The 12,402-nt window shown below is 42.3% G+C and overlaps 1 protein-coding gene across 2 annotated transcripts in view; it reads right to left on the bottom strand.

Moving 5' to 3' along the window:
- Positions 1–542: 542 nt before the first annotated feature.
- nek7 (NIMA-related kinase 7) overlaps positions 543–12,402 on the bottom strand; it is a 59,254-nt gene continuing 47,394 nt past the window's right edge. For both annotated transcript variants that reach the window (XM_053430050.1, XM_053430051.1), the window contains exons 9-10: positions 5,742–5,855; positions 543–3,385 (exon numbers count right to left, since the gene is read on the bottom strand). In XM_053430050.1, coding sequence (XP_053286025.1) covers positions 3,275–3,385; positions 5,742–5,855 — 225 coding nt within the window. In that variant the 3' untranslated portion in view covers positions 543–3,274. The remainder of the gene's footprint in view (positions 3,386–5,741; positions 5,856–12,402) is intronic.

The raw sequence follows: 12,402 nt of genomic DNA, 5'->3' as shown, positions 1-12,402 counted from the left end.
TTGAAACCATGCAGAGGGAATGTATGGATCAAGTATTTTGAATACACATTTGCAGTAATTATAGACTTCATGAGCTTGTGAACACAAACCTGTCAGCTTCATTCCATGAAAACCTGTTTATTCCTCACAGGTGTTAAAAACCTTGTTTGTCATAAGTCCCCCCCCCCCCCAAATGAAATCACAAAAATAGACAGTGTGTTGCTTCTCCAGCTACGTTATAGACACATTTTATTCATATAGATAAACTTAACATTATAGTGATATATGAAAACACTTAGATTATAAACTCAGGGAACATGAAACCTGTGCCGCTGCATGTGACGGCCGACAGTGGTTCTGAACTGCAGCTGGGACAAGACAGTGTTTTCTGAGTTTGGTTTTCGGTAGTTTGAAGAAACATCATCATGTTTGCGTTCAGGTTTTTAATCGATATCATTAAGTTTACAATTAAAAACCTGTGGTGAGTTTAAAAAGTTTGTTCCATCAGATGAGACCAATTCAAAACCTCCAAGAGCTCCAAGCACTCACTCCGATGTCCAAGAGAGATTTCAAAGCTTTATTGCATCTTAGTTAGCATACAAGGCATTCGTGATGATGGTCTATAATTTGACATGAAATGTTCAGATAACAATTAGACTACCAGAAGAATAAATATTAACCGTAACATTTAATATTTCACTTTCTGGAAAAAACGCCTGGACTCTCGGGAGTGTACAGAAAAGGAAGGTCAGGTGAGGTAAAAACAAAAAAAGCCGGGACATAGAAGAGCAATGTCATGTTTCATAAAAACATAAAAACACTCAGTATCAAGACACAGACAAAGTGTTAACGTGACTTATTACATGTACACACAGATACACAGAAACAGGGTTTTTGAAAGTCTGCTCTTTGGAAGTTGTGTGTAGAAATCTTAGTTTTAGTTAAAACGCTGTTTGCATGTGGACGAGCAGCACGAACGCAGAGGAAAAACAAATATCCACATCGTTCGGGCATAAAAACTCTCAACTACAGAGGATTATAAAATAATAATCCTTAAAAAAACAACAGCAGTGCTTTGGAGTCTAAAAAGGGTGTAAACGTAAATCAATCATTGAAGCTCTTAGAAAAGACAGATACTTTGGTTGGATACAGTCAAAGCTCAAACTCTCTTTCTCATCGACCACCGGAGAATTCATTTTTGGGTTTTTCTGCTGTAAAATATGACCAATTTATTAAAGGAATTTTGCATAGCGACTAAAACATATAGAAAGTGCTTTGAAGCGATTGCTCCCCTGAAATTACAACAATACTGAAAGGTAACACAGATGTGCTTGTTGAGAGAGTAAAGAGCGAGCGAGAGAGAGAGAGAGAGAGGGTAAACAGCACAGAGGGTGAAGAGGAACAACAATCAAGGTAGTTATTACATTTTTTTTAAAGAAATCATTTCATTAGAAGAGAAAGGAGCAAAAATTATAGACAATTGCAAACAATAATTGCAAACACTGTATTTGCACGTCTGAGAAAATATAACTAGTAGCAACACACTATCAAAATATTCTGTTAACCATAATAAAATAACTTATTTTCCTGCTCCTACAAGCTTTGATTTAATTAAAAAAAACAAGAAAAAACTAAAACATGGAGAACATGAGCGATAATTCAACCGACCAGTTATGAGGCTATTTGATAAGTCATAAGAGACTCAAATAAAGCGTTATCAATCATTGTTTACATGCTGTACCTTCCATGTGGCCTGACTGTCTTTATGTAAACCAGCCCAAGTCAGTGATGGTCGTCTGTGACCCACTGGTGTAAAACTTATACTGTTACAAGAAAAAAATCTATCACCGTTCCCTCCCTCCAAATGAATAAAGGGTCATCACAACCCTTTGGTATTAAAACTACAGGAACCTCTTCACTCATCTACAGTAGCAAATAAACCTTATTGGTGCTTGTTCCTTATATCTGCGTTTGTCTGACACATTTCTCATGAAGTTTTAACACACTGTAAATATATATAAGCTGCTCTCTCTATGTGTGACTTTACTCTTTGGTAACTCAGCAGAAGTTCTGGAGGCGCGCTGGGATTTTTCTCATGAAATGGACGCTACACGAGGCACTGATCTCTTTCAACACATCATAACAACACTGCAAACGGACACAGCAACGTTAACAAGCTGGTGGGTCCATGGAGAACTACGTGTTTAATCATTTCATACTTTGCTTTATCATGATTATATCTATTTTTTGTTTTTAAACCTGACACTAAGTAATAACAGTACATGTTGCTAAAGCTGCACCGGGGAGTTAGATATTTAGGTGTCGGTGACGAAGGTAAACAGCAGATGTAAAACTGCTTGTGTAACAGTTTCTACCACTCCTTCCAGGCTGTCAAGAAAAAAAGACACTCTGAATCTTTTCAAAGACAATACATAGGTGTCGACTTGACTTGCATTCAAAGTGTTGTGGAGACATCTGCCCATGTTCCTTCCCCCAGCGCATCTCAAGTCTACCCTGCACATGATCTTTCCTTTCCTAATACATTCATTAGGCCTGATCGCCCTTCCAGCCTTCTTTTACCAGGATTCTTTTTTTAAAGTGCAACACAACAACACTTCAACCGTCAATACCGCTCTGTACGTCTCTCACTTCTTCTGACATGGATAGAGAATCTCTTCACTTCAGGAGGTACCGTCGTTCGAAAAGTTTTCACGGTCTTTTTTTTTTTTTGAGTCATTTGTTTAACACGGGACGCATCAAAACAAAAGATGCTATTTTGAATAATCTTTGCATTGATGAATTGCTTTGAGGACAGCAGGCAACACTGGACATCACACTCCTGTTTGCTAATTTGAACATTTTCTAGTATATCTGCTTTAAACAGAATCTTCCGAGGAATGGCTTTACTTCCTTATGTGAAAATACAACGGACATGCTTTTTAAAGCCACAGCAACAAACACATCAATGAGCTACAAGACACTGATTCTCAGGGGTGTAACATTGAAACCTAAGGAATGGGAGTTCCACGTGACAAAACAATTATAATCTCTATAATCTTTATCGTAGGGCAGAAATGGTTTGGGAGTCAGTGGTGTTGTAGACTGTGGCATCACCCTGGAAATATCAATCTGTTTCAAGCTCTAATTATCACAGGGAGCTAAACTCTGGACTAAGTTGTTGTATAAAAGCTGACAGATGTGTACAAGTCCAGCATGAAAAGCGGGTGGGTGGGGGGGGGGGGGGTTGTGGTGTCGGGAGAAGTTCTGCAAAGCGGTCAGGTGTGTAACTTTGGGCTTAGCTGCCCTGTGTGTGGTTCTGCATTTGTTTGGCGATGTCGTACACGTAGGTGATGTCCGGCCTCTTCTCTGGGTCGGGGTTGATGCACATATCTACCAAGTTCCTCAGCTGCAGGGAGACGAACAGGAGGAGGGGGGGGGGGGGGGGGGGGGGGGGGGGGCGGTGGGAAGGTAGAGAGAAATGATTTAGTCACTGACACTGTAATGAAACTGATTTTTTTAAAAGAGCAGTTCCGCAAATGAACAGACCTGCTAATTTTCTCATTAGCAACAGGTAACTGAGACAAAGACGTGGAGATGGGTTAGAGCACTAATCACTTATTGGTCGGCTCAATCCATTTGTACAAGAGCCCCCCGCGCACATCCGCCGGCAAACGTCTGGCATGGGGGCGCACACACACACACACACACACAAACACAGACACACACTGCTGCCACTCCATTGCCATCCTGAAACGGCACTTGAAGCTGAGCGAAGCGGCTGATTGGAGCAGATAGATAGACAGGCTTGCTGGCGGAACAGCCACCACCATCATTAAAAAAAGAAGAGAATAAAAGATGGAGAGGAAAGAGGAAAAAAAAAACATAAATTCTACTCGAGGTCGCTATGGTAACCGTCTACCAACGGCCGTTGTTGCATGGCACCAGCTTGGATGGGTTCTCGTCAGCCGCTGTACACACGTGTGTGTGTGTCTGTGTGTGTGTGTGTGTGTGTGTGTGTGTGTGTGTGTGTGTGTGTGTGTGTGTGTGCCTGAGCGAGAAAGTGAGAGAAACATGCAAATTCAGACAGTCTGAGAATTAGTCCCACAGAATGGCAATGGTGGTGGTGGTGGTGGTGGTGGAGGGGGGGAGGCAGATATGTAAAATATTCATGTGCTTCTTTGCATGGCGAGTGGGGTGGGGGAGTGTCAGGTGGAGGGAGTGGGAGCGAGTGAAGGGAGGCGTGGGGGGGAAGCATAGATGGAGATGGTTAAATGACACAACAAAGATGAGCAGCTGACAGTTTGCTGCCGATCCTTCAGGAGCATTGTTTACATCCCGACAGGCGCTGCAGGCACCCCCCTCATCTCCATCTCTCCATCGCCCTGTCTCCCGCTCTATCATTCCCTCTCTCTTTCGCTTTGTCTCCCTTTCTCCTGGATGGGGGTGACATGTGGGGCAACACAGACGCTCACTGTGGTGTGTGTCTGTGTGCTTCAGTAACAAATATAAAATTTGCACAATATCTGTTGCATACATAAAAATACACATCAGACACCGAGGAGGTTTGAAACACTTTACAATTAGCCTCTATCAGCCTAGAGGAGTAAATCTCACTGTATCGGGCTCTGCAGGGATTAGTGTCTGACCCCGGAGACATGAATTAGGATAGTCACTTAAAATAACACACTGTGGACTGTGTCAGTCCGGATCATAGAAGTGAGGAGGGCAAGGAGATGAAGGACACAATAAAATGGAAACTTTTTATGGCTCTAAGTTAGTTTCGATTCATTTAAAACTAATTTGTCCAAAATTAAACTTAAATAAGACCAACAGTAATAAATACTTGATCTGCACTTTAATGTAGTCTGAAGATTTTACCGCTGTTAAGAACTTTGACATTAAATTTGGATTCAAAGACCGACATTTTTACTTTAACAATCAGAAATGTTATAGTTTGTGGCTTTCATATGTAAAGTTGTGCAAATTTTTCTCTATTTTATGTCACTGTAACTGAATCTGTTTACAAAGTCACACAATATGGACTTATTTTCATTATGGGGACAAAATGTAAGTAAAGTGAAGACATGTTTTAAAGAAAGGTTTAGTTTAAAGTTAGGTTGCAAGTTAAGGTTTGAAGGAAATCAATGTAAGTCAAAGTTACGTCCTCTGAAGTCATAGTGTGTGACTGTATGCGTGTGTGTGTGTCTGTGTGTGTTTGAGAGAGAAGAAATGCCACCCACACAATGAGGACATGCAACACAAAGCCATGCGCACTCATACACATGTCACCAGCAATCACCAATAAGACAACATTTGACCACAACCCGACTAAATTACATTTTTGGGTGCAGGGACAAGTCAACGCAGAATTACAGCAGATGATTTAACATTTAGTTTAGGGAAACATGACTCTCCAGCCCATTTAGTTTCACCTCACTCTGTAGCACGGCCAGATGCTTTTGATATTTGCGTTTAATTTAAAAATCATAGCCGGCCTTTTGATCACAGGGTAATATCATGGTTCAGACAGTTGGGTGGATTACACTTACATATAAGAAAAAATAAATTTGGTCAGTAGAAGTAAAAAATCAGCGAACCTCCACAGAGGAGGCGGAACGAGCCACTATTGCTTAGAACAGTTGAGCGTTTGAACATGTTAAATATTTCGACAGTTTCTTTTAAAGGAGCAGAGACGATCGGGAGCTCTTTTAAAAACACTGAGCAGGTCCGTGGCAGGAAAAGACAACTGAGACGGGACTCACCTCCTCTGAGTAGTGATCTGAGGGAAGAGGGGGGTAGTCACACTGTTCTATCTTCTTACAAAGGGAGTAAAGGTTCATCTTATCCCCGTAGAACGGGCTCTGTAGAGCTGCCATCTGAAAAGTAAAGATGTGAGAGAAAGGAGATGGTGAGAAGACAAGAGGCCTTAGAGGTATAGGAGGGTGAAGTAAAATTCTCAACAGGTGCTACTCAGAAAATAATGTGGTGTAGTAAAAGTATTGCTATCAAGCTATTCCACTAAAAGTTTTGTGAACATACAAAAATACATGTATGTATTTTTATTCGTAGTGGAATGAGCGATGCTCTAAAATTCAAGTGAACCAAGATAGACAATTCCTCCCTTAGCGTCTGTGTGTTTTCCTCCAGTTTGTCGGCCCTCTCTGCTGCACTGCTTCCAAAACTTCGAGACGAGAATGAGAGGAAACAGAGATTTGAGGATGGAAAAGAACGAGAGGTGGAGTGCAGGGATGCGGTGGGAGCGAATTTTTCAATTTGCTGGAGCAGCTCGAAAACTGTATCCTCCTGAAAACAAATGCAAGCAGGCAGAACGGAGGGAGGGCAAATGGGAATGGTAAGGAAGTGTGGAAAGCATGAGACCTTCGCCGGTGAGTGGAAATACGAGGGAGAAAAAAACTCTGCCTCTCTTAGAGTATAAAACATGGCATGCACTTTTGCCAGACTTGTGACTGACTGACTTCCTGTTATTTGAATAGGAGTGTGCAAGGTGAAGCTGACAGCAGACCTGCATAAAAAGCACACTGAAATTCTTTTTTTTTCTTCTTTCAAAATAAACTGTTGATGCTCATGTGTTGGGCCCAGACAGTCTCAGCAACGGGAACCATTTTCCCTTCCTGATCTGATTCCGATAGCTGGTCTTAAATAACGTACACTGTCTGTATGCTACTAACCCTGGATGTAAATGATTGCTGTGATTGCAATCCTTATTGTGAGGTTTATTGCTAAGGCTAGCCAACCCAAAGAGATATGTCACAATTTTACTTGAGGGACTTTCCAGCGTGAAATCAAACAACCAAACTGTTGACATCTTAGCTCTGGCTCTGGTATGATACCAGAAATCACTTATTCCCCGCTCTACAAAAACTATATGCTGTATTGGAGCAGCGAAGAAGAAGTGAGTACCGGGAAAGAAAATTGCAATTTTATCTGGGTGGAAAATAATATATTTAAAAGAAATGGTATTGGATCAGTACAGAGATTCACATACTCACCGATGCCCAACCCAACATTTCAAGCAGTATCTTGAAAAGTATACACTTTTATCAGCCAACAAATAAATTGGTCAGTCTCTATTCAACAGGCCTCTTCATCAATGTTAGATCGGTTATTACGTCTACCTAACATTACCAAGTCGGGGGTTTCTAGCTCTGTTGCCTGTAGCTATGAGGGTAACAGACGCTGCCCAAAAAGTGCAGAGCACATCTCCAATTTGTAAACAGCTTCTTCATTTTAGTCTTCACTGAAAAATGTGTCAGACATTGATGTTGCAGAGAGAGAAAAGTTCCCGCTCCCTATCGGGTCGATTTTGACAGCGTCTCTGTCACAGCTTCCAGTGGGAAGTCAAGATGACAGCAGCATCTCAGCGGGCCATCTCTCTTCTGGACACCATACACTATCGCTCACTCATCCGCTCAGTTAATCAAACACTTCGCATTAATATGATACATCCTCACGAAAAACGCATGGGAACAGGAAGTAAAGAGGATTCCCCTCCCTCTCTCCTTGGACACCCTTTCTCCCTCTGCTCCAGCGATTAATACCGAGACTGGCACAGCAGGTGGGCGACAGTGATGAGGGGTGTGTGGAGACGCTCGTTCCTGTGTGTGTCAGCAATGATGCACATCTACTTGTAACAAAGCCTCATATCTCTCACCCAAGAGTTCACATCTGATTGTACAGTGATTAAGAGACAAACAGATACAAACACTAATCCTACAGACTTTTAAGGACACACACTTAGAATTAACATATATGGTATCTGGTGCGACATATGGTGTGCCAGACAAAAACAGATGCAACAATGTTAAAATGCTTAAGCAGCTCAATTGCCATCAACCAGGGCCTATAAACAAATCCTCAGTTTGTGAGACGGGGACCCTCATCACTCTTTAATCTCATCGTCTTTCCGCTTTGGCCATTTGTCTTTTACGCGTATGATACCTCCTTTTCAACCTGAGATATTTGTTTTCAATTCATTTATTTTCAAATTCTTGTATTTTCCTGTTTTGCGTATGTCGCATGTTGGAAAAATCAACACTCCAACTCTCATTGGAATATTTTCAGGAATTTTTTTTTAAGTGGCTGGCAGGAAAAGTAACGGTAAATGTCCTGAGTCTTAAAGCATCTTAAGGTAGCCTAAACGGGCATTGCAATTTATTTCAGAAACTTGAATGCGATGCAAGATTTGTATTAATTATATACATTTATATTCTTAACACTTAAATGTTTTCCAAAAAACCGCATGTGAAAATACTCTTCACTGATTTAAACAAATATTCTTACACCACTTAGTAGGCAGTGTGTATGTTTGTGGGTTGTGTGTCAGGACTGCACAGAGCTTCTCAGAAACTCAGTAAGAGGAAAAGGGGGGAGGGACAGAAACAGAGGGAGAAAAGGAAGAAACCCAGCCCGAGACACCAGGAGGCAAAGGGTTAAACAAGACCCCATCGTATTTTCATGCATCTTCTGCTTTTGACAGATGAAAAATGTCAACTGTCCTGTTTGTATTTGGGAGTTTTTGCACTATTCATCTGCTTCATTAGTGCCTGCTGCTCCGAGCCCCTGACAGCTGCCGGCCCCCTGCTCTCAGCACGCACGCACACACACACACGCACACACAAACACACGAGCATGCCCACAGACACACACTTACTCCTTTTTCAGACTGTGTCATCGCAGGGTTAGATGATTGACTCACTCTCTGACCTCTGCATCCCTGGTGTGTGCTTGTGAGACTGTGTGTGTGTGTGTGTGTGTGTGTGTGTGTGTATATGGTTCATTGATATTCGAAAGACATACAATGCACACGCATGCCTGCTGTCTGTCTGAGGGGTGTGAGCTGCTGGTGGCAGAACACACCAACGCACGCACACACACACACACACACACACACAGGCACACACGCATTAACACACACACACACACACACACACTCCTTTGTTCCTGAGCACATCTTCAGCTGGCCAGGTTGTGCCCTCCTCAGCCCAGGCATGTAAAGCCAGCATCTCTGTCCATGTACAAGGTCTGGATGGGGTCTTCCAGTTTAATTAACACCGATCCATCTCTTTCTCTCTTCCTCCTCTTTCAGTATCTTTCCCTGTACACCAATTAAAAAAGAGCTACGGAAGGCTCCCGTCTTCCTCTTCTTCCTCCCCCTTCATCCCTGGAGCCCTTACAGCCTGGGACCAAAGGGCTTCTCATAAGTTCTCAGTTACTCAATTATAAACACACATACAATTATAGGCATATGCCACATCAAAATAAACATCTAAATGTAAACACACACATACAAGACACATGTATATTTGAATATTTGTATCCCTCAGTCTTCCTTTCTCTTTCTAGCTCTCTCTCTCACCCTCACAGACACACACACGAACGCACACACACATAACTATATAACTGTAGAAGTGAGCAAAGCATGACTTTTTCATGTTCTCACTGGTCCTTCATGTGGCTTTATGATGATATATTAATCAAGGCGATAAGTCACAGAGCAGGGACAGTCATTAAAAATATACCTACACCCAGTGGAGTCATCACTTCTCTACTTCAACACACTAAAAAGGGAAGAGGGAAGGAAGAAAGACAAGAAGAAGAAGAATAGACACATGTGGTAAAAGAGCAAGATTGTTCCACGAAGCTGAACTTTTGAGGAAGACTGATAATAAGTGTTTCCCCAGTGTCCCCATCTGAGCTGAAAGCTGGCCTTTGAAATGTGAAACATAAAAGGAAAAACTTAACAATTTGGGAAACTTGTTTATGAGTTAATTGATCCAAATATCGATACCAGTTAGCTGTTAGTTAAATATGAAGCGACGACCCATTAAGCTTATAACAGGTAAACGGCCCGGCTCTGTCTAAACATCTCCCTACAAGCTCATCCAAAACATCACTACATTGTTTTTCAAGTTTGTTTAATCTGTCCCAAAACGAAGACTTCATTAGTTTCTATTTAATTGACATTCATGGAATGAGATTATAGAGGTACAACAGAGTTGAATATTTGTTATTAATAAAGATAAAAAACCATAAAGTAAGTGTTTCATCAGGATGGAGGGAGAGAGTGGATGGATTTGAGAGGTTAGGGATCAAAACATTTATAAAGTGGTAAAAAATAAAATGCTTGAGATACAGCTCAAACGTTGGTTAAACAGTTTGTTGGACATGTCACGGCCAGACACTGATACTGGTGCAAGGAACGTGGGTGTTAACGCATCAAAAGAGGCACACAGTATGAAAAGGGTTAAAGAACAAGCAGGCTTAGTATGAAAAAAAACAACTTCTCTTTTAAAAACATACAGAGACATAGCCACAGGGCAGCTCATCACATGTAAAACCCCAGCTCCTTGGAACCCAGCCTTTTTTGGGTCTCGTAAAACCAACAGCAAAACAAGAGAGGGACACGGGCTGAGGCAGGAAGCAAGGGACAGAGGCACAGTGAGAGGTATGGATGAGTGAGTTCCATACAGGAAGGAGACTGATCTTGTAAAGCTTTTCAAGATATTCTACTTCTTTTACGAACCTTTATACAACCACGACACATGCGTACAAAAAGGAGATCAGAGAGTGTGCGTGTAATGCACAGAGCCTGAGAATTACTGATGTAGATATCTAATAAGACATTTTGATTGGGAGCAAAAGGAGAGACCCCTGCCATCTCCGACTGGCATGCGAACGAAACATTTTCCTTGTCACTCTCGGCGACAGCCCTGACGAGAGCAGCGTCCCTGTTTACCTCGGTGAGGAGGCACAGGGCAGGGTCAGGTGATGTAATGAGGTTAGACACGAGGAGAAAGGGATCAAACAGAATGGGAGATGAAGACAGACGCAGATACAACGACCAGGTATTGACATATGGACCCTCGGACCCTTAACCAACCCTCGAGCACAAGAATGAAAACTGCAGGCGCTCTCAAACTGAGCCGTTTCACACATAAGGAACCAAGCTCCCTTGGATACAAACGCACGTGATCGTGAATGCACACAGGCAAAAACCTCAACACACGAAACCTCGGCCCCCACTGTATGTCCAGAGTGAAATCAATGAGTACCAAAGGGATCAGGCATGGATTTCTATGTGAATTTCTGATGCCTGAAGGTTAAGTGAAGAAAAGGGAGGCATACGGAGGGGAACCTACACGAGGGGAGGAGAACAGAGCAGAGGGGGATGGAGGAGAGAGTTTGGGAGAGAAAGAGGCAAGTTTCCTGACACCAAAATGTAGCGCGCAGCCCACTTACCAAGAAGTTGGCAAGCAAGGGTCTGTTCTTCAAAGAGAATATGCATGACGTGGTGAGCCCTCCTCTGGTAACAATGAGGCTGTAAAATCTTTATCTCCACAGGCTCCTTGCATGGCTCACCTTGACCTGGTGGTTGGAGTTCTGTCTCTGCTCATGTACCAACAGTACTTTCTCTCTGAATGAACACCCCCCATCTCTCTCTTCGCTCCAGCAATCTATAACCCTGCTCTTGCTATTTGTTATTTTTCCCTTCCACTTCTCGCCCTCTGTTCCCCGTCTGTCTAACCTTCCATCTGCTCTTTCATCTCATTCTCTCTTAGGACCAAGCCCTCACCCTCCACTAGCTTCCTATATTGTTCCTGTATGGATTCCTAAACTTTTCCACCTTATATCTTCATTCACAGTCCTCTGACCTCCTCAGGGATTAATAGGTTTCCCCTCCATCTTTTCACGTTTGCTCTCCATAGCTCTCTTCGTTGCTCTCCTCATTTCTGGTCTGCATCTTGGCTTTTCTCAGTGTTTCGTCTCTACTGTGACCCCTAGCAGTTCTCCTGTGGTGAAAGGTATAACAGATCAATGCACCGCACCGCGACTGAAACTGTAAAACAATCAATGCTAAGGCTCCACATGCAGCACCATGACAATTTCAAACTGAGCAGCTTCCCCAACAAAACAGTGGAAGGATTTTGGAAAATGTCAAAAAACAACAAAGCCCAATGTCTGATGTTGAAAATGAGAAAAACCGCCCTGCAGCTGTATCCCTCCGTCCGACCAGGGCAGATTCAGTCCCTACAGGTGATCCTAACATGTTGCATGTACAATAATGAGGTCACCATGACCTTTGACCACTGACATTTAATTAGTCTGGTTTGAGTCCAAGTGAAATTTGAATAAATTACTGAAAAATAAAGATGAGATATCAAGTACAAAAGGCCAAAAACGTGCTGTGAGGCCACCAGGACAGATAACCACCAAAATCTAATCAATTCATCTGTGAGTCCAACTGAACATTCGTACTAAATTTGAAATAAATTCTAGGAAGTGTGTCAATTCAATTTAACAAAACCAATTGGTGCTTGTGTGGTTACACAATCATGACACCTACATCAACTACACAACTGGAGCAACGTAACAATGAAATCTGATTTTTATTAACAACTCAAG

The sequence above is a fragment of the Pleuronectes platessa genome, chromosome 9 (assembly GCF_947347685.1).
Source record: "Pleuronectes platessa chromosome 9, fPlePla1.1, whole genome shotgun sequence".
In the NCBI taxonomy this organism is placed as follows: Eukaryota; Metazoa; Chordata; class Actinopteri; order Pleuronectiformes; family Pleuronectidae; genus Pleuronectes; species Pleuronectes platessa.
The sequence above is the reverse complement of the archived record's forward strand: the minus strand, read 5'-3'. Positions and strand labels throughout refer to the sequence as shown.